Here is a 24,331-nt window from a genome sequence, read left to right on the forward strand (position 1 = left end):
GGTGGGCTTTTTTAGTAGTCTTCATTATTTACTCTCTGTTCCAAGAACAAACCTGAAATTTAGGTAACTCCACCAGAATTTTAATTTTCCATTAAACTTCAAAACTGATTATTTTGGAGTGCTTCTAACATGAATTTAATTAGTTTTGTTTTAATGAGTATAAAATAGCATCTTGCCTTTCCATTTGAGGCAGTTCGTGCACATATACTGGTGGGGTAGAATAGAGTGTGGGGTTTCTTTGCTGATACTGAGAGGATTCTGATGTGAGTTTGACTGTTTTCTGAAGTGCTTAGTATAGGTTTTGAGAGAAGGTCATCCTGGCTGTGTTACTAGAGAGCTTCTCATTATATGACATAGTTGTTCAGCATAAATACAATTTATTTCACATACTGAAAATATGTGTAGAAATTGGATGGCAGTTGACTGTTGTGAATGGATGGATTTTAATATAGGGTACTAGGAATAGTGTCTGGGTAGACAATGTCTATTGCAGGCCAGTCAGTCTACATTGTTCACAAAGAGCAATTTACAAACCAGACAGTAAACAGAGGTAAAAGTTTTTACTTTAAAATGATATATGTCTGAGGAACTAAAGCCTCTGAGCTGATAATGTTAAGCTGATGTTTTTAAACAAGTGATGTTGATTGTTGTTGTTTAAGTCTCATAGAATGGATAACTCCTTTCTTTCATCTTTCTGATCATGAGTTCTTACAAAATTGTATTACTGTTGATGGTCCCGCATCAGGCAGCTAAGTCAGGTCTTACGGGGAACATCTGAGGGAAGTGGAGTTGTTTATTCTGGAGGAAAGGATTGAGGAGAAACCTACAACTATCTGATAGGAGGTCATAAGTGTGCAAAGAGGAAGGAAACTTGCAAGGAAGGAAATGGTTAGCTGCCAAACATTTGATTCACACTACTGGGTATGGAAAAAAGTAATAAACCTAGAATAGACTCATCAGCTTGATGTATGCATCAATCTGCTTCTTGTAACTGAGTATTTAGGGGCAACTTGCTGCTAAAGGGAACTGGAGTTGAAGATTTGAAAATAATAAATAAGTGTGATGGGAATGTGAGCCACCAAATCTGCTTCAATAGTCCTGCTGTGCTGATGATGGACTTTGCTAGTAGGAAATGTTTTGAAGAGTTTGACACTGTTAATCTAGCCCATGTTTAAGGAAATTTTGTAACATGCGGAAACTGTTCACTTACTTCAACTGAATTCTTGTGTGATCTTTAATGCTAAGACTTTTAGGGATTAATATTCTGGATTAATTTTATTGGTTTTTAATGTTGACTTTTACAACACTTAATTTTCCATGACTCCTAAAAGTTTAGTTGTGCTCTTTTCTGTCTGTTGGCTAATTGCCTCAAGAAGCTTTCAGTTTTACAAAAACACTTGTGTGTGGATAGTGTGTCAATTGATAGATGGTGTTGGTTGAGGATAGCAAGGAGATCACTGAAATGCTCATTTAACTGTTCTCTTAGGAACTTCTAAACTGATTTTTGTATTTTTTTTTTGAGTGTAGCACTGGGATATGAGGAGACACAGGATTTTGTATTGAATGTACAGCTTTTTGAGTTTACCAACAAAATGAGAAGAGTGTGTTTAATCTTCTTTGTATTATTTTCATAAGTCAATGCAGATTGCCAGTGTCAGAGGTAATGCCGGTAGGTGGACTTTTGATCACACCTGTTCTGGCTGTTCACATTAAATAATGTAAATGCAAGTTTTACTAAGTGGAAACAAATGCATGGCTGTTTTCAGTTTGCCAGTTAATTATGTCAGAGTCCAATGTTGTGCTCTAAACAAAAAAACTGCTCATGTATGAAAACTTGTCTGAAGTGGACTGTCTGTTTTACGAGCTTTGATGTTGATTGTGTTTGTCTAAATTTTTATTTTTTTACACTCTATTAGTTTCTCAAGGAAAGATGATAGGAATCTTGTTTGCCTGATGCTGAGGCATTTCACTGATAAGTAGCAATGGGTAAGGAGAGTAAGTGCTTGCCAGCATTTCTGTCAGTATGCTGCTGATGCATGCAGGTTACAGGTCTACATGGCACAGTATTAAAAATTATTTTATTTTATATTTTGGTAGCATTGCCATTTCTGCTATATCAGCAACAGTAGCAAACAGTAGTGTTACCAGTGAAGACTGTAAAAATTGTGATGAATAAAACCAACTATTTCTTTGCTAAGTAAGCGTACTAAAGCTGCTAGATTAGAAAACATGAGTTGCAATGTTCCACCAATAATAAAGCACTTAAAAGCTTTCAGTTGACATTTATACAAAGAGAACAGATGAGTATGCTCTATTTGTATTTGAAGTCCATTTGATGCAAACCTTACCACTGTCCACAACAGAAGGAGTTTTGCATGCTCTTGCTTGACAAAAGAAATGACTGAATTTTGGTAACAAAGGTTCTTGCAATTTGCTGAAAGTACTGGCTGCTTTTGAATGGACTGACAGTGTAATCATAGCAAGTGTACTGCTAGATTGTGCTTAGAAGACCAAGGGAGAAGAGGCTAGGTTTTTCTCTAAGGCATTTAAATACTAGTTGAAATTTGAAATGCCAATGCGCTTTTGTTTGTTTTCATTTGGGTGACAGCGCTTTATGACTTACACACCATATGCTCAATGATGGTGTCTAGGACTTGGAGATACTTAATATCTTTTGAGAGAATGTGTTGATCAATTTTGTACATATATGGAGTGATGTCCTATTGATTTGCTTATTGTTTTTATTTTTTTGTAATGAAGGTACGTGTTGTGTCAGCAAGATTCATTTTGGGCAAGGGATGAACATCAGCCCATTGCTCATTTTATAGTTTGCCTACATGCTGTATATTACTAGTCTTCAGAGCACTTTCAATAGATGTAACAATCCACTTGTTGGAGATTTTTTCAAAAAAGAGCAGAATGTAATAGTTGCATGATTTCTGCTTTTTTCCCTCTCCGTTCTTAGTTAAATGTTTCTTTTTTTTGTTTGTTTTTGTTTACAATATTGGATGCTGAAAACACTGAATTATATAAAATTAACTGGTTACAGTTTTCATTGATGGGTACAGTTTAATGGAACATGGAATGGATTGTCTACCTGGATAAACCTTGGGTCCATATTCTCTGAATTTGGATCCTCTGAAGTGGTAATTGTATATTTGGACGTTAGAATGTCTGTAGCCTTAATTAACTAGCTTGGGGGGAACCTATCTGATTCCAAAAGAATTGTAGGGGGAAAAAAAAGTGTTTTGTTGTTGAAAAGTATCTCTTAATTTCCCAGACTGATGATCCGGCAGCAGTTATGTGCATTAGAAATACTTTATAAAATTATCATTGCATGCATTTTATTTCATTTCACATAAACACCCCAACACATTAAGCTTTGTTGGAGTAGCAATGAGAGGGAACTCCAGTAGTTTTCCCCAACAACTGCTTTAGGTAAATGTGTGCTGATATCCTGAATTTGAATGGACTTAATGAAGTCACTGCTGATAGATAAAATTATCAGAGTTTTGACTTTCACAAAGAATTACTGTGGAAAGAATTGAGGTATTACTTACACTTGTTTTCAGAGATGCATTCTGTAAGAAACAAACTTTCTGTAAGAATTAACTTTTCCTGTCAAAATGCATAAAATTTACGCTGTATGTTTAAAAATTTGGTGTTACTGGTACCTCAGGCATACATTGATTTCTGCGAAAAATTGGAAAACTTAAACTGAATGTTCTGTGCATCACTGCTATTCAAATACTATATAGATCTTTCACCACATGAACATTGTTACTTTTCTTACTATACCTCTTAAATGTGTGCCTTGAAAAATTTTGGTTATATTTTTTTTTTTTAATAAGGAAACTAGCTTGTGATGGAGAATCCTAAGAGTGTGTTGCTTTGCTCGCTTAAGGGAGCGTGCTGTTTGGTATTGTAAGATGGTTAGTATTTTGATTTATTCTGGATCTCTTGGTGATTATAGCTATTGCTTTGTTCCACTCATTTGCTGTGTATAGTAGAAATCAAGAATGATAGATTAGTAGCTCTTCTGTTTAAAGAATTAAGTTCCATGTGCACTACGTTTTGTTAAGCTGAGTCTGGCATCACTTTAGCTCTGTTTAAATGGCTTTAGTTGAAGTGGAGCAAATAGTTGATGTTAGATTTGTTTCAGTTCTTCAAATTATTACTTCTAGTTTAAACTCAATGAGGAGTGCGTTTGAAAATGTAAACCCATTTAAGGTTGTGACCAAAGATCTTAAACATATGAAAAGTCTTATTTCCCCTAATGGAATACAATTGACAGCTGAAAAGCAGTAACTTCTTGATTTTTTTCTTTTTTTTTTTTCTTTTTTTTATTTAATGTGATGGCAAACATTCATCTGAACACACTCCTTCATGTGCTCAAGATGTATGAACACCTGAAGTGTTGTGAAGAAATAAAAAAGTACATTTCTGGACGCAGATATATTGAGTATAAACAGTGTGTCCTGCCTCAGATTGTATCTCAAAGTTGTATGGGGATTGAAAAATACCATCTGTAGACAAAGGGAACAGAAGATTGTTAGTGGTGTAGTTTCTAGGGATGGAGGAATTAAAATGGTCTCATGGAGCACAATGTATTTCATTGCCACTACAGGTGACTGTTGCACCATATTAAGGTGGAACAAGATAATTATACTGAAACTAGTTTGTCTATATTTTTTCTCCAGTCTACTCCTTCACTGCTCTGCTGTGAACAGCACAATTTTGTCATTTACAGCAGAATTCACTGCTTAAAATATACAGAGCAGAGTACTGTTAAAGGGGAATAATGTAGATTCTGAAATTCTCCATATGTGTCTGCTTCTGCCTACAGTAGAGATGGGTACTTAGACCTTTTCAGTGGAAGGCCTCTTACTGCATTTGCAGAGCTCACAGGTTTTAGAGGAATGGTGAGCCTGCTGTATTTTTTTGGTCATATCTACTATTACAATTAAGTACCTCTTACTAACTCTGTTTTAAATCCCTAGAGTGTTATACAACATAATTACACCTGCAGTATTAAGATAGAAGTAAAGTAGCTAGAAATGGATTTATATGTTTGCTTTGAAAGTGAAGCTTTCCTTATCTTCATATTGGTCGCTTTCCTGTGAGATATCAAGATAGAAGAATTTGAAAAGAATTGCAAATGTAGAGGAGCTAAATCATTGCCAATGGACTTGAAGTGTGATTTTATGATAGAGATGCCACAGAAACTTTTGAGAGGAGAAACATCTGCTTGGTAGTGTGTAAGAAGTTATGTGAAATATATCTAAATAAAAGGCTGCTTACTTGAGTTCCTCTTATTTTTAATGATAGGTGGAATCATTAGTAAAAAGGCATGCTATGAGGAGATGACCTTCTTACTTTTGTACTACTCCTGTCCTCAGATTTTAAAGTATTTCAGAGCACAATAAAATGGATGCTTACTAGCGGTAAAAGGAGAGTAGAGCTTTTAGCTTTTCTAACACGCTGGTGATGCTCTCTGGAATCTTTCTGCAGTTCTGAGTGGTGTGGTGGAAATACAGTAGCAGATAGTTCTATAGCTGTAACTTCTTAAAGTTGATGGCAAAGATGCAAGATTAACTAGAGTGTAGTAGGTTGAATCTGCTTTAATAGAGATGGTAAAAGGAAAATGTATGTTCAAAATGCTGCAATACTTTTGTATGGACTCTTGTTAGGCACACAAGAAATGTGATTAAACAAAGTAGGTATGAGAGAAAACTGCTGTTTAGTCCCAAAAAAGATCTTGAATATGTATAAAAAAGATCAATTTGGAAAAATGAGAATGAATATTAAGCAGATAAGTAACTTCAGGAGTTGTGTATTTGAAAGAATGCTTGGGATTAGAAAGATGGATTGTGTTCTACACGTAGAAGTGAGGAAGAATGGATGAACTGGAGATTTGATCTAATTGTTCTGCAATTTAAGCAGTAGTCCTTCCGTTCTGCCACCAAATGCAAAATAAGTGGAAAAAGTCCCAGACAGTATATTGTACAGAAAAGTAGTTTGTAGACCTGATCAGCAGTTAAAGATAAACTGGGAATATGTGCTTATATCACCTGTGGTTTGAATGTTTCTTCTGAGGCCTTAGGGAAAGTACATAAGACAAAGCTAGTAAAATTGCCAAGAAGAGTAGCATTTGAGTTGGTAATAGTGCTGAGTTAACGTAGCTGACTATACTGTCCTCATGTTTGTGAAAGTTACCAGTTACTTAAATGTCAAGAGAAATTAAAACCCTACATATGCAAAAAAAAACCCCAAAACCTAACTTTCAAGTTTCTGGTCCTGTAGTAGTGTGGAAAATCTTGAGTGGGTAGGTGTCTTCATTTTGTGTAACATTTGAAATGTGATAGAAAACTTCTGTTTCAGACAAGCCAGAATTCAGTGGTAGCCCTAAGTCAGCTTGTCATGAATGTGGTGTTAAGAGAATTTGAAGGGAAAGATTATGTTCTTAATCACCTGCGAAAAGTGGAATATTATGTTAGTATTCTCCATAAAATACACAATTTTAAATGAAATTTTCAGTGCTACTAACTCTAGCTGCGAAAGATAAAAATAGCCATGTTGCTACTTGCGTTTCACTAAGACTGCAGGCCGCCTAGCTTGTTACAGTGTAGTGTAAGTTAATGGAAAATCTGAAGAGAATGAACAGGAAACAAAGCCTGCCAAAAGATAATAGTATTTGTTCAAAGAGATGTGCTAAAGAATTTCTTTCTATGCTGAAGCCAGTATAAATAACTGCTTGTAGTTCTGGAGATTTTGTGCCTTAGCCAAAATTGTCAATGTAGAAGCAGCTGTGGGTTTTTTCTTTGAGCTGTGATTATATGATGATGAAATTCAGGTTCTCCCTGCTAAACAGGTGTTAACCTCAAAATCATTATGTAGTATACACCATTGAGTATATCAGTTTCCAGTGGGGAAACTTGTTATTGACTATGCAGATAGGATTTGTTTGATAAGATTCATTCAGACTTGGTTGAAAATTAGGTCTGCTGTGTTTCAGGTATTTGTCATTTCTGACATTCTCCCTCTTCTCCCTAGCTTTCAAGTGGTGAAATCTCGGCTATAAATAATTTGCAAGGAAATAAATTGATTATGAAACAGAAGTTAAACTTATCTCTTGTCTGCTGCTAAAATTTCAAGTGACTTCTTGTTTCTCTTCCTGTGGACAGATGAAAACATTGTTCTTTTCAATTTAATTTTGATTATGAAGATTTTTGACAGCAGTTTTTATACTAAGTAAAAGACTGAAATTGTTGATCCCTGGTTTTGATTTACAGCCCACACTATCATAGGGAACAATAGGTACAATGCCTGTTTAAATGTTAGTTTTTTCAGGTTGGAACTTAATTAGCACATTCATTTAAAGTAATTCTTTATTGGCATTGGAATAAACTCACTGAGAAAGTTTTATCTAGTTAGTATATTGTAAGTTATGAAATGTGGAGTCTTGAATTCTTATAGCAGCAATTTAAGTATCAGTTTAACAGTTCTAAATGTGAAATATAATGCCCATTGAAGTACATTTAATTGTTAAATAGGAGAAAACTTGGTTTGTTGTATTATTATGTTTTGGAGAAACTAACCTGAATGTGAATCAAATGATCGATTTTTTTTAACTACCTTGTTTATAATGACTCAAATCCTCCAAATAAGTACCTCAAGGCATAATTGGTAGAAACAGTGCTTTTAAGTCCACTTGTGACATTCCCTACTGGTGGTGAGGAGTTTTTTATTACTTTGCAATCGAGTAGTAGGACTTTTGGGTGTATATAGTTTGCTCAAGTATTCACTTTTTTCATTACCTCACTAGGGGTGGCCAGTAGAACAGTATTAATTAGTTTGTTGTCCTGCTGTGGGCTAAGTAACCACACCCTTAAGTTGTCGGATTTCTCTTTGCTGAAACATGCAACATTCCATGTCCAGATGCTGGAGCTAATTTCCTAGCTGGCAAATAATACCGTGTAACTGCTTTTTTTTATGTACAGGTTTTTTGCTTTCTAGATATTAATAAGAATACAAAAATGACTGGGTTTATACACCTTTTGAGTGATGTGAACAATCTTATTAGTGTTCTAAGGAGCTGCACATAATTTTTACTTAAGTAGCAGAATTCCATAAACAGGATGAGTAGGCAGCAAATTTACAGACATTAAGAAAACATTGACTGCTGCAATTTAATAAGCAAAACTCAACCAAACAAAACAGAAAACCCCACCAAAAACCACCACCAGCAAATATCAACAGCAACCATTACACAAAAAACACCCCATACCAAGCAACCCTCCCCAAAAAAACAAGAAAACAAAACAAAGCAGCAGCAACAGCACCCCCCCAAAAAAAGCAAATAACATACACACGAAGGAAACCCTACCCCAAACCAAACAATCAAATCTGAGACAAAAACAAAACCAGAGTAGATTTTTCTGTGAAGTTGCTGTGATGAGGATGAAGAGAGGTAGAAAATGACATTAGGATTTGGGAGAATTAGAAAGAGAAGACTGTCATGATAGATTATAATTTGTTACTGTATTTAATACCTAATATACGTTTTTCCCCCTACAGAAATTAGCAGAGTACGGAAAGACATGTATAACGACACATTAAATGGTAGTACGGAGAAGAGAAGTGCAGAGTTACCAGATGCTGTGGGACCTATTGTACAGTTACAAGAGAAACTATATGTGCCTGTAAAAGAATATCCAGATGTAAGTATATCTTTTTAGTCCCTAAATTATTTTTTGATCCTTGTGGTTTTCTTGAAGTGTAGATTTCATGTGATGCTACCCTTGGATCACACTGAGTGGCTTTTAATAAGATGCCTCATAGGGGGAATTAGTGTGCATTCCACTTAGTCTTTTGATTTGTAGTGAGTGTGATTGGAGGATGATTGTGTTAAATGCCTAACTAGTATGTATTATAAAGCCATAGATATAAGATTTAAATTATCTTGTTTATTTGATATTGCCAGATCTGAGACAATGTATATTGTTTTTTATGAGGGAAGTAGCTCTTGGGGCACTTCTCCCCCCACCCCCTTAGTATGTCTCTGAAAGTCAGTTGGAGAATCTTTGCAGACATTTTGGAGACCACTTAATCTCAATTACTGTTTGTCCCATACCTCTGTAAACAGTTCTGTTGCATGTGGAAATGTCTTTATCTTGAGGCTGGTTTGTTGTTTGTTTTGGTTGTGGTTTGCCCATTTCCCCTTTCCCCCTCTTAAGCAAAGCTCCTTGCTTGCATGCCAATGTCACATTCTACACTGGGTGTTCCATTGTAAACCTATTTTTGAGGGAGAATTGTTTTATTTAACTAAAAAAACTATTCAGAATTCCTGTGATCTGAATGGTTTCTTAAAACAACTCAGGGTAAAACAGTCCTATCAAAATCTACACCATTTTAATTGATAATTGACAAAAAATTGTTACTTTTTTCCCTAATAGAATTTCGAGGTTGTGTTGCAGTTGAAGATTGCATGGTCCAAGTGAAGCATTTTCATATTGAAGTGGTATAAAATAGAAAAAATAGAGAGTAGAAAAAAATTGAAGTATACTCGTGTTTTTTGTCTTTTCTTTGTATCATTAATTAGATTAATCTCTCCAAATTGAGCTTTATTAGTTTAACACTGCTTAGAACATACAGGCTTCTAAATAAAACCTTGCCATGCCATACTCCATTAAGAAAATTAAGCACAAGTCATTTTTCAGAACAGAATATGTAGATGAATATCTCTTCTCCCTTTTCAGTTTTAACAAAGATTTGTTGCGTTTGGGTTAAAATGCCTGTACTGGGAAAAGTGTTCAAAGAGTTTGCATTAGCAATAAAAACACCTCCCTTTCCTTTCTGTTTGTCTTTTAAATTAAATATACACAGGCACATTTGTATGCATGTTTGTACGTGAGTGTACATGCATTCATATCTCAACAACAAATACAGTGCTCTTGAAGTGGTCACTAATTAATTTTAATAAACTTACAAATTCAGAAGTTGGAGCAACATGTGATTTGTACACTCGTGACGTGGAATAAAAGGGTAGTTGTTTCATGTGAGATGATGCTTCCTAGAAAATGTAGAGCTTCTACTATTGGAGTGGTGCTTGGCAGTTCAGTCTTCATTAGGGAGTCAAACACATCATTCTCTGTACTCTTACCTGTTTTATGTCTGTATTGGTTCCCAGCTACTCAGAATGGGATCTGCACAGCCTCAGTAATCGATTAAGCAACTAGAATATACTGCTACATAACAAAAAAAGCTGTGGGTTTGTATGTAGGCTCTTACTAAAACCTTTCTGCAGTTCAGCTTTGCGTTCAGGCTAGTACAGCATACAGAAGGTGCAGTGATTCCAATTTCTCTTAAAAAAAGCCCTTAATATTCACTTACAAAGATTAGTTTAACCTGTAAAGGTAATTTTATTATAATAACAGTGTTATTTGAAAATTCTTGTATCTAGTGCAATTGGTTTAATTATTACTGAGCACAGGGAAGACAGGCTGTGCAAAGTATGAATGAGTTTGTAAGATAAATCCTGTTAATTCTTTCTATTGCTGTCATTCTCTTAAAACTGACAATTTTGCATACCTTACAGAGACATAAGGATAGATAAACTTCAGAGTTATTCGGACAAGAGTGCCTACAAACTTTTCTGATGTAGATTTAGTAGGGCTTTAAACAAGTTTTTTAAAAATTGAACTTTTATAACTTTGTAATAAACTTACCTTGGTAAATATTTTAAGCAATTTTAACGATATCGATCAGTTAGTGAATACTTATTTTGTGTGTAGAATCATAAATTATGAGACATAAAACCACTGGTTTGCCATAAGTTCAAGCAAACATATATATATATATATATAAAGATATGTGTAAAAGATGAAACAAATTTTAATTACTCATGTCACCTTACTGTTGAGTACCTACACAGGGGAAACCATATGATTGAATTACAAACCTTAAATAAACACCTAAAAACCCCTGTAGTGTATTCATATTTATTTTTTTAGGAGTGCATATTGAGTATTTTTACTCTTAATTTTTATTCTAAGACCATAGTTGTTGCGAAGTTCAACTGCTCAAAAAAACTGTCGGTCTGAAACAGCCTGTATTTTTTAAATGCTGACAGCGTAGAGCCTGCATTTCTACTTCTGTACTAATAAGTGGAAGATAGCAGAAACTTTGCTGGAAAACAACAAGTTTTATTTTGTATCTTGTATTGCCATTATGTAGTTGCCATCTGACAAACTGCGTAACTGTTGGGGTGGTCTGCTTTCTGGCTTATGATTTTTCCATTGCAAGCTGCAGTAATGCAGTTATATATATTTGCGTATATTCTTCTAGCACCCTTGAAAGGTGTTTTTTCTTTAAAAAAATTTGGTTTTAAAACTGAAATTTGAGCAGCTTAGCTTTTCTGAATCAAGTATGTGCTCCCAAAACTTGAAGTTGTGCAGAAGGTACCCCAGAAGAACTATAATTTACCCTTCAGTTAAAAATGTGTTCTTTCTACAATTACATCTTTGTATTCTCATTTAAGTCTTTAGTGTTACAGTTTGAAGGCATTTCCAGCTCATGGATAAATATCTTCCATTATAGTTAAAAACAATAAGAAGAAAAGATGGCAGGAAAATTGAGCTCTTACGAAGCAGAAGAATGGAGGATATGCGATCGTTTGTGGGTGAATAGTTAATAGTCTTCAGTGCTTCTTATGCTTCAGATAAATGATTAATTTTCTTGAATTTCCCTAAAGAACTGAGTCTAAACTTTGTCTGATATCAATTTAAACAGTTTGTAAAATTAGTACCTGCAAATGTTGGACTGAATAAATGGTTTTCTATTATAATCATGGCTTTATTAATAAGTACCCTGTTAGCTCTGATTAATGTGAAATTCTGTGCTGGAACTCATCTGTGTCTCTTCAGTAAAAATGTAAGAACTCAAGTAATTATCGCATCTAAAGTAGCATGTCCTTAGTGTAAACTGAAGCTCAAAGGCCAGCAGTGATAAACTGCTTGTGCATACTTTCTGACCATTTTACTTGAAACTGTTTAATTAGTACAACAGAATGATGAACATAGGGATTCATTTTACTATGGGGAACTTCCTGACAAAACATTTAAATCCTTTTTCAATTTGGTTATATCAGAGTTTAATAGCATCCCTAATGTGGATTAGAAATATGATAATATCTTCTGTTATTTATTGTTCTGATTCTTTTATTTAAGCTCCTCATTCCCTAGTGGTAAACAGGGAAAGAGGCTGAAAGAGCTGGCCTTGTTTACCCTTGCAGTTGTGAAGGAAAGAGAGAATATAACAGATCTCTGTAAATAAACTCTGCTGCAGAGTAACAGCAAGGCTAAAATAAAATTTAGCAAGGAGGTCAACTACTGATACAAGTACAAATGTATATGAAAAAAACAAAAATAGTTTGATTACTAATTCCCAGTCTGAATGAAATATTTGGAAAAATATTTTAGTGTAAGCGGAGGGAACAAAGTTAATTTTGACTTTGAACTTTGAGAGGCCATATGCACTCTGGTTGCAAACAGTAAGTGAATGGATTCATTGAGAAAGGTTACTTTGTTGAGATGCTAATGAAACAGAGACATATGTTAGTATTTCATACAGTCATAGAATTGTTTCAGTTGAAAAAGACCTCTAAGATTGAGTCTGGCCACTGACCTAGCATCATCATGGTCATTAACCTGTGTCCCAAAGTACTATGCCTACATGTTTTTCTGAGCCCATCCAGGGACAGTGACTCCTGGGCAGCCTATTTCAGTACCTGACCACTCCTTCAATGAAGAAATTTTTGCTAACATCCAATCTAAACCTTCCCTGGTGCAACTTGAGGCCATTTCCTTTCATTCTATCTTTTGATACGTGGGAAAAGAGACCAACCTTCACCTCACTGCATCATCCTTTTAGGTAGCTGTAGAGAGCAATAAAGTCTCTGCTCAGCACTTGCTTCTGCAGACTAAACGGCCTCAGTTCCCTCAGATGCCTGTCATAAGACCTGTTCTTCAGGCTCTTCAACCAGCTTCGCTGCCCTTTTCCAGATGTGCTCCAGTAACTCAGTGTCTTTCTTTTACTGGGGGGCCCAAAACTGAACACAGTGTTCAAGACTGTTGTAGTTTAGGGCAGGACAGATGCTCTATTGCCCAAAAAGGAGCGGAAGAATGACGCTCACACAAATGGATTGGATAGTCATGGAAAGTGTAAATGGAAAAGCAAGTAATATTCTACAAAAACTACAAAGCATAGTGGTGAGCATATCCCAAAGCATACAGAGTTCCCTTACACCACAGCCAGAAGCCCAATGCTTCCCTTCTCTCCACAAGGGTGCACCCAAAACTCCCAGGGCTCTCTCTACCCCCCCCCCCCCTCCCCCTTGCTAGGTTGGTCTCAGGCTAGCCTTGAGACTGCCCCCCCTCGCAGCTTCTTATGCTGGCATTAGGCCTAAACTGGCCAAAGAGGCCTGAGATACTCCCCCAGCATTTACCCGATAGGGAAGCATCTCCAATGGGAGCAGAGAGGGAAGAAAGAGAAAGACAGTGATTTTGCGATCAGATTTATAAGGTGCAGGATTTTTGGGTAGAAATACACTATTTCCTGTGTCTCCCTCCTTGGCTGGACACTGGAGGTGTGACTGTGGCTTTAGTTTAGAAGGCACCTAGCCTGAGCTGCCCCAGAGGTGCAGCCTCACCAGTGCCAAGTACAGGGGCAAGATCGCTTCTCTGTTCCACACTGTTTGTAGTATGGACTAGGATGATGTTGCCCTTCTTGACCACCTGCACATAGTTCAGGTGTAGGAAGAACTTTTTACCCTTGATGACTAATGACTTACTGGATACTGTTACTTAATGTCTGATTCACCTTCTGTAAGATAAATTTCTTTTGATGCCTGGCTCCACAGTAGTTTTTTAGGTGCACCTTGCTGAAAGGTGACATACATTGTCACAGTTTTATTCAGAAATAAGCCTGTAAAACATCAAGAGCGTATTTGTTCTTGGACACAACACGGTAGTAGACAATCCTATAGTGAGGTAGAAACATAACTCCTGTCCTTTAGTCTTTGATGGTAACCGTACAGGTACAGCATCGGTCCAGCAGTACTGGTTAACTTGGTCCTTATTTTGTTCTTGTAAGAGTTAACTCCTGCCTTTAACTCTTTAAGCATTGAGTGCATTTAAGTGATTACCTAGTTATTTATCTGATACTATTCTTATTCCTATTTCATTCTTAATTTCAAATTTTGCTCTTCAACTCTTTGTACATACTCTGTGTGTATCAATTAAAAGGAAGGCAGGATGGTAAGACAAGTAAATACTGGGTAATGGTACTTCCTTTGCCTAAGGACAAGATTTCCCTTAATATTTTCAAAGTCACAGGTTTAGGAGAAAGGAGTTGCATCTAGTACTGATTCACAAGTTGAAGTTATTTATTAGGATCACAGTTCATGACGATGCTTGTACCAATACCTTCTTCAAATGAATATCATAGGATTAAACTTTTAATGATGTTGAGCATATATATCACTTCTGGCAGAAAGTAGTGGATTGTTTTTCTGGTTTACTCACTATATGGATTCAATTCACAATCGTAGGAGTCCTCTATTCTGACATTAACAGCTAGTGCTAGACAAACCTGTGCACGGTGGATGAAGAGGAGTGTCTGTGTGTGTGTGTGTAAGCCAAGTGCTGAAGAAGGATGGTAGGCTAGAAAATTAGTCAAAACAGTTTGTAGATGCCTGTAATTTTTGAGAATAAAACCACTGAAGTTTCAGTGAGGAATAAATTGATCTTGCTAAAAGTTGTTAATACTGGGAGCTACAAAGCTGGAGTTTGCAAAGGATCTGTCATGCTTGGTTTTGCTTGTGTGGCACCTTCATTGTGGCTGTTCTCTCAATTGTAATTGTCTCTGCAGAGTTCAGTGGGCAATCTATCTGATAAGAGCTGTCTTCTTAATACCCTTTTTTGCTCTAGAGTTTTGCAGTTTGTATAGATTTCTTTCGTGGTGCAGTCACTGTCCCTGGAGGTGTTTAAGCAGCGTGTGGACCTGGCATTTAGGGACATGGTTTAGTGTTGACCCTCGAGTGCTGGATCAAGGGTTGGATTGGATGATCTTTGAGGTCTCTTCCAACTGGATGTGTTCGGTGTGATTCTGTGTGACCACAAAAATCTTGAGTGCATGGTTTCAGTTAATTGTGAACTAACTATAGCTCTGTTGTGTCATTTTGTCTGTGCTTCCTTTTGCTGAACTGCTTTTCCTCAGAACTTCAACTTTGTGTAGTAGATCTAGTAGTTCCAGAGAATTGTGTTTAAATGGAAGTAATGTGAGCTCAATTGTGGGGCAGAGAGATGTAAGGAATACAAATTTTGTTTTTCATTGTTCTTTTGTTATTGTTTTGGGTTTTACACAGAGAGGAGGAGCTGCCTTGGAATGACGTTTTTGCTTCCTGTTCTGTGAATAGGTCAGGTAGACTTGGGTACACCTCCTGAACGTGTTGGTAGCTTTTAACAAATCAACATTCTGTGTACTTCAACTGGAATTGTGGACTGCAGTAAACATGGAGATGGATCAGTAAGGGCTAAACGTACCTAAGCAAGGTAGAGCTGCATTTAAAATACATGATTTTGTAAATCACTGCTTAGGCATTAGAATCTCTGGTAGATGCACTCGAAGTCAAGAACAGATCTTCCCTTTTCAGAGAGCTGAGGTTGAATACTGAAGGGCAGAGTTTATAGTTCAGAAATACAGTGTTTTAAGGGCAGAGTTTATAGTTCAGAAATACAGTGTTTTAAGGAGATGAGAAATAGAGAAAATCCCTTTCTCTATGAAGAAGTTTTTAAACTTTGGTAAGGTGATACAGGAGAGCTATAACACTAGGCCGCTGTACTGTACCTTCCCCAGAAACATTACCTGGAAGTTACAATACCATACTGTCTTTTTGTTTTGTGTTGGGTGTTTTGTTTGTTTCCTTTCTGTCTTTTTTCTTCTTCCTCCCTCTGTATCTGTTTGTCAGTATCTGTAGTTTAGACACTACTATTTGCAGGCTCACATTTTTATGGAGTTACCCTTGGAAAAGTAATTAAATATTTTTCTTGTCAGAGGACAGCATGAATTCTGTAACTTAATATAGATAGATCATTGAAATGCAAGACTTCAGTAATTATGCTTGCTCTATATATTGCAAGTACAAGGCACACCAAACCCCATCCTGAACTGCTACTAAAAGTAGCATTGAGTACCAGTCAAAATATAAACCTGGTATTTCCCTTGTGTAGCTTCTGTATTGTACACCCAAATAGTAATCAGGTTACGCATCCTCAGTACTAAATGTTTGTTGTTGATTACTAGAATAATTTTTCCCACAGGCCTTGGGAGTGCATATTAATAAAAAAGTTGCCTTTTAAGCAAGAACATTGAGTAGTTTTTAAATGTGCTGGTTTTAGGTTCTTCTGTTTCTGGAGCATTTTGAAGTGTGTATAACTTGTCAAGAAAATTCTAAGTGTGATTTTGCATTTATAGCATTCATTTCTGATTTGAATTTGATCCATAACTCAAAAGAATAAGATTGTCATCTAGATTTGTCTCATAGATGTTGGTCACTCAATCTGTTTCTGTGATGTTTGAGAGGAAGATTGGACACAAATACCAGCTTGTGGAGTAAACTTCAAGATCTTTCCTTTCCTTCCCTTCCCAGTTTTGTTTCATAGCTTAATATTAGCAATTGTGTTTTTGTTTCATTTAAGAGCTATACTTTGAAACTGTGTGCATTGTGCTTTAATTCATGTACACTCAGTATTTTCATATAAATGCTAGTTGTTGAGCAGCCAGTTCCTTCTTACTCTTTAACTTGCATTTTATTGTTTCTTATACAGCACTGTACCCCCATCTTCTAGGAAGACTTATGCACCTGTCCTAATAGTGTACATTCATCCACCCAATACTGCGATAATTTTTCATAAGATTCTGTTTCTTTAGAGTACTGACATAAGCTTGATCAGTATTTTTTAGATATGTTTTGTAAGTAATCAGAACATACTGACCTAAAAAGTCAAGTTAATCCTAGTTGTGAATGTTACGGCCTGTAGCATCCAAGGACATTGAAGGCTTTGCTGCTGTCAGTGATAGAGGGTTTCCTTCCTGAACTGAATTACAATTTAAAGTTTTCTTAAATATGCAAGGGTTTCTCAGATTATTTTTATTGCTTGCCAAGTACAGGTGGTCTGGAAGTGTTAATGCTTCATGAAATAGATACCTCTATATTGCCCTTCCAAATTTATTACTGTTATTAATGGAAATGACCAATTGTGCTTTTGTTAATGTATCGTAATTATTTACAAGAGCAGATGTACTGTTCGTATTAAGCTTCTGGGTCATACTGCTTAACCTCATTGTTTGAATTTTATAGCTTGAATTCATTTGACTGTATTTGATTACTATTGTTTTTAAAGTGAATGTCACTTGCTTTAACATTAAAATAAAACCAGGTCACTATGTTAGATAGGAGGCAGTTCCTCTTGTTGCAGTGACTGGTGGTCAGTACAGAACTGTTAAATGTGGTAATGTCTGTCTGTCTCCTTTAAAAGCCCCTGGCTAAAAGGCAGTAACTAGTTAGAAATAAAACCGAAATGTAGTAATAGTTGATATGCTGCTATTTTAGTAGTGTTATATAATTGTAAATGTTGAGGGTAATGCATTCAGTGTTAGTTGATATGCAAAAGTGCTGCTATTGCTCTAATACTCTACTGCTTGGTGCTGGCTGAAGCACAACTCTGTACTGTGTTGTGAAACTTGCACCCTTAAATGCCTGTGTTTCAGGCACTTTTCAGTTTTAACTAATTTGTCTTATGTATTATCTTACATAAAAGGCAGAGAGTTAAGGCTTGGCTATGTAACAGCTTGACTAAAGAAAATGTCCAAAGGGTTATAATTTGAGATACTTTCTGCATTTCTGATGTGTTCTCCTGCAGTTCTAGGCTTCAGATTTGCAAAATTACTGATTCTGGCAGCTGTATTTCTATATTGAATGCTTTTCAGAAGGTGAATGGAATTGTTTGCTTTTTCACTTTAAATATGGTCAACATTACGATTTTATTTAGAAGAAATAATTGGACAATGGCAAGTAGACATTGAAAGTCTTTCTTTTGCACCTGCTTGTGTCATGTCACTTGGAGTTTGCAGTAAAATGATAAACAATACCAATTATATAGCCCTAGTGGTTTTTGTTCTAAACTTTTGGGAGGGGGATTGCTTTAATTTCCATGAAACAATTTAAAATTGCTTTCTATGACATGTTACAGCATGTTCATGGCATGAAATTCTAGACCTAGTTTGATTAATCAACTCCTAATTAACCCAGTGCAGTTGTTACCAATATGTGAATGTATGTAAAAGTGAAGGAGCAAAGCGAAAGTTCTCTAATATTGGTTGTGATTACAAATTACAATGTAGTCAGATAAATTAGGTAATGAAAATTAGTCACATGAATGTTTGGTTTGGAAGGTTAAATATCTTAATTTATAATTCACTTCATAAATGTCATAAAATACCCCCTCTTCCCTCTTTTTTTTTTTTTTTTTTTTTCTCCACATACCTTTGAATATGCCCACCTTTATCCACAGAATAATACTATGACTCTCTATCAGGAGTTCAGTTGCTCTGTTTCTTGGTCCGGTGCTTTACCTTTTTTAGATTTTGTTTTTTCTTTTTCAACTTCATTTGTCAAAATGAGTGCTATTGTGGAGGAAAAAAAATCGTAATTGCTATTAATATAATACAGCTTTCAGGTGTTCTGATTTGGGAGTGTGCAACTTTTCTGCTTCCTCCCACCTTTCAAGGTGACTAATAAATTTATTTTTGGAACACTGAATAATTTAGCATAAAATCTATTGCTTGAAAGGAGTGCAGAACTTTGTCTGAAGTTCCAATAACAAAGATGAAATGAAATGAAGTGGTTACTGCCCACCTCACCTTTGCATGAACTTAAATATAAACCCAAAGACTGCTTCTAGTCAGTTAGCTCTTCCTTTTTTGTGGGAGGAAAAGTTACTGCATTTCTCTGGTATTTTTTTGAAAGGGAATGGTGTCCAATAATGTAAGAATTTTCATTTCTACAAAGTATTTTTACAGTATCACCATTTGCAATGGTACTCAAATTTGAACATATCTTTCTCACTTCTAATTACTGAGAATTGGAAGTAGTCTATGGCAGAATTGCCAACTTTAAGTGCCTCGGGTAATGTCACATGTAGTCATATCTAATTAAAAGGTATTATTATGGAAATTAGTTGTTGGACTGTATATCCTGAGGATACTTTGTTACTGGAATTTGAGTTTAATGATGTAAACTGTGAGGCTTAGAGGGTACTGCTGGAACCTTGAATTAGGTTTTGGAGACCAATTTACACACAGCACAACTTGTTAATTCTCTAGATAAATGTGTCACTATTCCCAAGTAGAGCATGGAATTGAACAATTTTTACTCATCTGGTGTTATTGAAACTGATGTCTTGTCACTGTAATGAAAACCTCATCTTAGTGAATAGGATGAAACAGATTACTCACTATCTCACTTTAGCATGCCTACTATTAGATTGTTCACAGGATCTGATTTCCTGAAAGAGTTTGTTAACAATCTTTCAATTACTGTTTAAAGGTTTTTATGACCACTTAAAGAGGGAACTACCAAACTGTACTGTGGGCCTTTAAATCATTGCAAATGGGCCTCACGATAACAGAGATTCCTATTTTAAAACCATGAAATTGTTAATTTGTCTATCTTTACAGCTTTCTCACTTACGTAGATAATTCTAAGCAATTTAAAATCCAATTATTTCCAAAATATGACAGTAATTAGATTAGTGTTTTTACATGAACAGAACATGCAGCATAAAATTAATTTTGAGGGATATTATTTTATAGTTACTTGAAATGGAATTGAAACTGTCCTATTAAAATTTTCTTTAAACTTGTGATGTGAGGAAAAGGGTTAATGTATAAAGCAATCTTAAATAGAAAGTAAATTTGACTTTAATGTGCAGTTTATATTACTATATGTGAAAAGCATTGAGAAAGCAGAAGTGAAGCAAATAGTGCAAATTAATATAGTACAAATGGGAGGATTTCTGTCCTAATAGGTGAAGGTATAATAATGCAAATTAAACATGCTAAAAGAACAAATTGCTTTCTCACTAGTGATCTAAAATTAGTATTTATATCAACAACTTCATGATTTATAAATAGTGAAAGTGAGATCAGAAGTTGGGGGATGACAGACAAAACCCAGAATGTTTTTAACCTTGAGAATGTTTGACAAGGCATGGCTTTTGTCTCTGATAACTGATAAGGTCTCTTTGTTTTGTGTTCATGTGCCTCCTGGCTGCTTATCCAGCCTGCAGTGTTGTCAGTTTAGTGAGGGGAATGTTAGTAGACTGGAGCAAAAGGAACACGAAATGGTTGACACTGAGGGATGGCAATAAATGAGATGGGAGCTAAATATATAGATTTGTGACATTCTAGCAGCTGGCTGAAGTCCTCCTGTTTGTTGCTTGGGTAGCCTTAAAAAGGAAGAGAACGCATTGTAGCATGAGGAGGAAAAAAAAAAAAAGAAAAAACAGCTGGTGACTTATCAGTCAGTCCTAATGACAGAGAAGGTTATAGAGCTTTGAAGGACAAACTGTGAAAGAATGCTTTTATTAGTATCACAACATTTTTAATTTTTTATCAATAGTTGTATAAAGCTGTGCTAGAATTTTGAAGGTTGTGATGGCTTGTTCAGTGCAAAAATAAATGAATATGTAGTTTGCTGTTTGAAGGACGTTATTTTTAAAGTGAACTTACTTTTGATCCAGGCACTTTGTTAGGTGATTTTACAGTAATATTCTCTTACTGGTTTTGCATTCTTTAATGGGATTCTGGAAGTATTTTGTTACTTAAGTATCTTGCTGTTTGACAATTTAGGAAATAAAAGTATTTTTGTAACAGGTGAAAGCATGAATGTTCTTGAGCAGTATAAGCTTTATGTATCTTAATCCTTCTCTTTATCAAAGACGTATTGAAGTATGTGATTTATATGTGATTTTAACTTTTGAAAATGCATCAAATACAATGCTTGGAACAGTCAATGTTTAATTACTTAAAAACCTGATACTTAATATGTGATGTAAAAATACATCTAGTTCTTTTACACACAGTAAAGGCTGTTAGAGTGTAACCCTGAAATGAGTCCAGCATCTTAGCTGGAAGGTTAATTCTCCTTGGTATTGTCTGATACTTTTTAGGTGATAGAGGTTTATTCTCAATAGCTTGTTTAGCTCTTGAGCCCAAGAGGAGTAAGGAACAAAACCTCCGTTGTATCTCCTGAACAGGTAAACTAGTCATGAACAGCCTTTTTGTCCACTCTTTCGTATCGGTAATAGGCATCTTGTGTTGGTGAGGCATGCTAGAGGCAGTCCTCTGCTGCTTTTATTGGGAGAAAAGGAATGGGACTAGGCTTTCCATGAAGGAAGCTGTGGGATCAAGAGTGAAACGTATCTCCTGCATGAAAGCTTTCAGTCGAGTGAGTTGCAGTGTTTTGTTGTGCTTAGATGTCGGCAGGCTCCTTGCTTGTCGGCATGATCTGACACTGTGAGAAGAGATCAGGAAATTCCAAATGTCCTTCTCGTAGGAGGAGCTGGTATGTGCCCTTCCTTAAAGCTTGTTGGAGTGTTTGTAGTCTGGTACTTTAGTGGCAGCTTTTGGAATACTGCAAAAATGATAGATGAGTCTCATTTTTCTTAATGTTAAGAGCTATTTTTCTTTGCCACCACAAAATCAGCTTCTGCTTGTAACAGTAGTACTTATCAGAAGGCTTTTTCTATCCATTGGAGATGATGTTGCATTAATTTATTATCTTTTTATCCGTTTATCTTTTCTACTAGGAGTACAACATAGGTATACAAAAGTTGGTGTACTATATGTAGCATGATGTACCAGATGTGTTTTTCAGGCCTTGAGTAAGAGAGATTAGAGAGATTTGAGCTTCATTGGTAAGGGACTTTGTGTTTCGTTTAGTCAGATTTACTTTTTTATATGCCTCTATATAGAGAGATTTATGATTGTGGAGCTATACAGTCATTTGAAAAAATCTTCTCTTGTGTTTAGTACGTGATACCATTGAAGTGATGGTTACCTTTATAATTAGCATAGCAGTGCTTTGTGGATCTCAGTTTTAAATTCTATACGTTGTTTAAATACAAAGGTTACTCATATGGGAGGTTATACAAAAATATCAGAAAATTCTAGTTAATTTAGTAAAATTGCCTTGTATCTTTCTAATGCAAGTGATGATTGCTAATATTACTAACTGTTGTTAGCAATCAAGGGACTGTTTAATTATATACAGTAAAAACAAGCACAAAGCTTTTATAGATTTGTGGTAACGGTCAGTAATTTAAGAGTTATTCTTATATTAATTCACTCAAACTTTGTAGTTCATTCATCTGACTACCACTGCTTCTATTTAAAGCAGACTAAGCATTGCAGCTTTCGTAGTGTTTTAAAGTTACATGACATTGTCAAAGAGTCAAGAAAGCTCTTTACGGCAGCATATATAATTCATTTTAAGAAAAAGGATACATCTCCCTTTGTTTGGATTGCCTTCTAGCTTCTGTCTCAAGGTTGTATTATCTAATGCCAAAATTATGTGATGGAGGTATAATTTGCTACAGAAAAATGGGGAGGGAAAGAATTAAATCCTAGGACAGTAAAAGTCCTTAGTAACCACTTAATTTTAAACTAAGTGATAAACATTTTGGCATAAATGTTTGTTTTGGGTTAATTTTTAGAAAACAACTAAATACTTGTCAGATGTGATAATTTTTTAGATCTAGTATATTTAAGTTTTTGGTATGATGTTTGAATGACCTCCCAACGTAGATGAAGAATTTAACGAATGATGTTATCTCTGCCTAGTTTAAACAAACTGTGTTCACTTCTGACTAGTTCTAAGCTTCAGTTAATTAGGTTTAGTTACTGCTAAGGTTCTTCTGTCACATACATTAGAATTTCTGTGCTAAAAAGTTTTGTTATTTAGGAAAGGAATTCTAGCTGTCATGATAATTTTATTAAAAAGACTAATACCTGAATGGAGCACCAAGTATGTCAATGTTTGATAATTTATTCAGATTCTCTTATGGCAAGATAAGAACTTGGGAAAAAAAAAGTTGTGTCTTTTTTTATCTGCTCTGGGGGATTTTTTTATTTTTTATTTTAATTTTTAATCAATAAAGCTGTATTACCACTATTAAAATTACTTGGAAAGCTATCCTGAGGGTGTGTGTTTGTTTCCCTCCTGCCTTTTCCTTTCCCTTCTCTTTTTTAGTGCATCTGATCCATTGTATTTACTTGGGGTTTGTAAAGCTGTTTGTCAGTTAAACAAGCTCTCAAAGCCTTCAGCAGAGACGTTATTAGAAGTGAATAATGTGGATTTAAAGGATTTAGTAATTCATTCTAAATCCCATCTATCCTTTCAAATGCATTTTTGTATTTTCACTTTTTTTAAAAGGAGCATTTTAAGCAGTAGGATATAGTCTGACTAAAAACTGTCTTTTATTGATATCACATGGATAATCTGGTTTGTCTTGTTTACGACTGCAATGATCAGAAAAAAATTCTGAGCTTTCTGAAATCAGTTGCTGATACTCTGTTCAGTCAGGAGCAAATGTAAATAATCTTGTGTTTGGCAAGTCAGCTGTAGCAATGAAACTAACTTTGCAGAATTGTGGTGTCTTTAGATGAAGTAAGTTGGTAAGATGGCTATTTTCTTTAATGCTGCTTGTTGTCTCATTTAACTGTACAGTTCTGCTTCATAAAAAAATATTGTAGCAATCAATGTATTTATTAAAATTAAAGCAATCTCAGTTTTCTATCTGAAATTACATGGTATGCTGTTTGTTTTGACATATTGCAGAACACAATTTGAGCAGTTTTTAGTTTGTTAAATAGTGTTATGCTGCTGGATTATACATACTTGCAAACAGAATGTTACAGTTGAGTGGGGCTTGGGATTTCTCTTTGGAAAATGTAATACTTATGATTCTATTAGTTACAGGAATCACCTTTTTTTTAAGCGAAAAAGAAAAATCAAAAAGTATCCTGATTTTTAGTATTTAAAAAATCCTTAGAAGTTGTTATTTATTGTCTCATTTGTTTTCATGTTGGAGAACTTCACTAATAAGAAACAGTAATAAAGCTAGCAATTCTTAAGGTAGAAGACCCCAGTGATCTATCCTTGAAATCACAATAGCATGTATTGCTGATGTCTGGGGAGTAAGGCTACTTA

The 24,331-nt window shown here is 35.3% G+C and overlaps 1 protein-coding gene across 4 annotated transcripts in view; it reads left to right on the forward strand.

The window, feature by feature from the left end:
- Positions 1 to 24,331, forward strand: part of QKI (QKI, KH domain containing RNA binding) — a 147,331-nt gene that overhangs the window by 25,234 nt on the left and 97,766 nt on the right. For all 4 annotated transcript variants that reach the window (XM_054397988.1, XM_054397979.1, XM_054397996.1 and 1 more), the window contains exon 2: positions 8,578 to 8,720. In XM_054397988.1, coding sequence (XP_054253963.1) covers positions 8,578 to 8,720 — 143 coding nt within the window. The remainder of the gene's footprint in view (positions 1 to 8,577; positions 8,721 to 24,331) is intronic.

Source organism: Indicator indicator, chromosome 2 (assembly GCF_027791375.1).
Source record: "Indicator indicator isolate 239-I01 chromosome 2, UM_Iind_1.1, whole genome shotgun sequence".
In the NCBI taxonomy this organism is placed as follows: Eukaryota; Metazoa; Chordata; class Aves; order Piciformes; family Indicatoridae; genus Indicator; species Indicator indicator.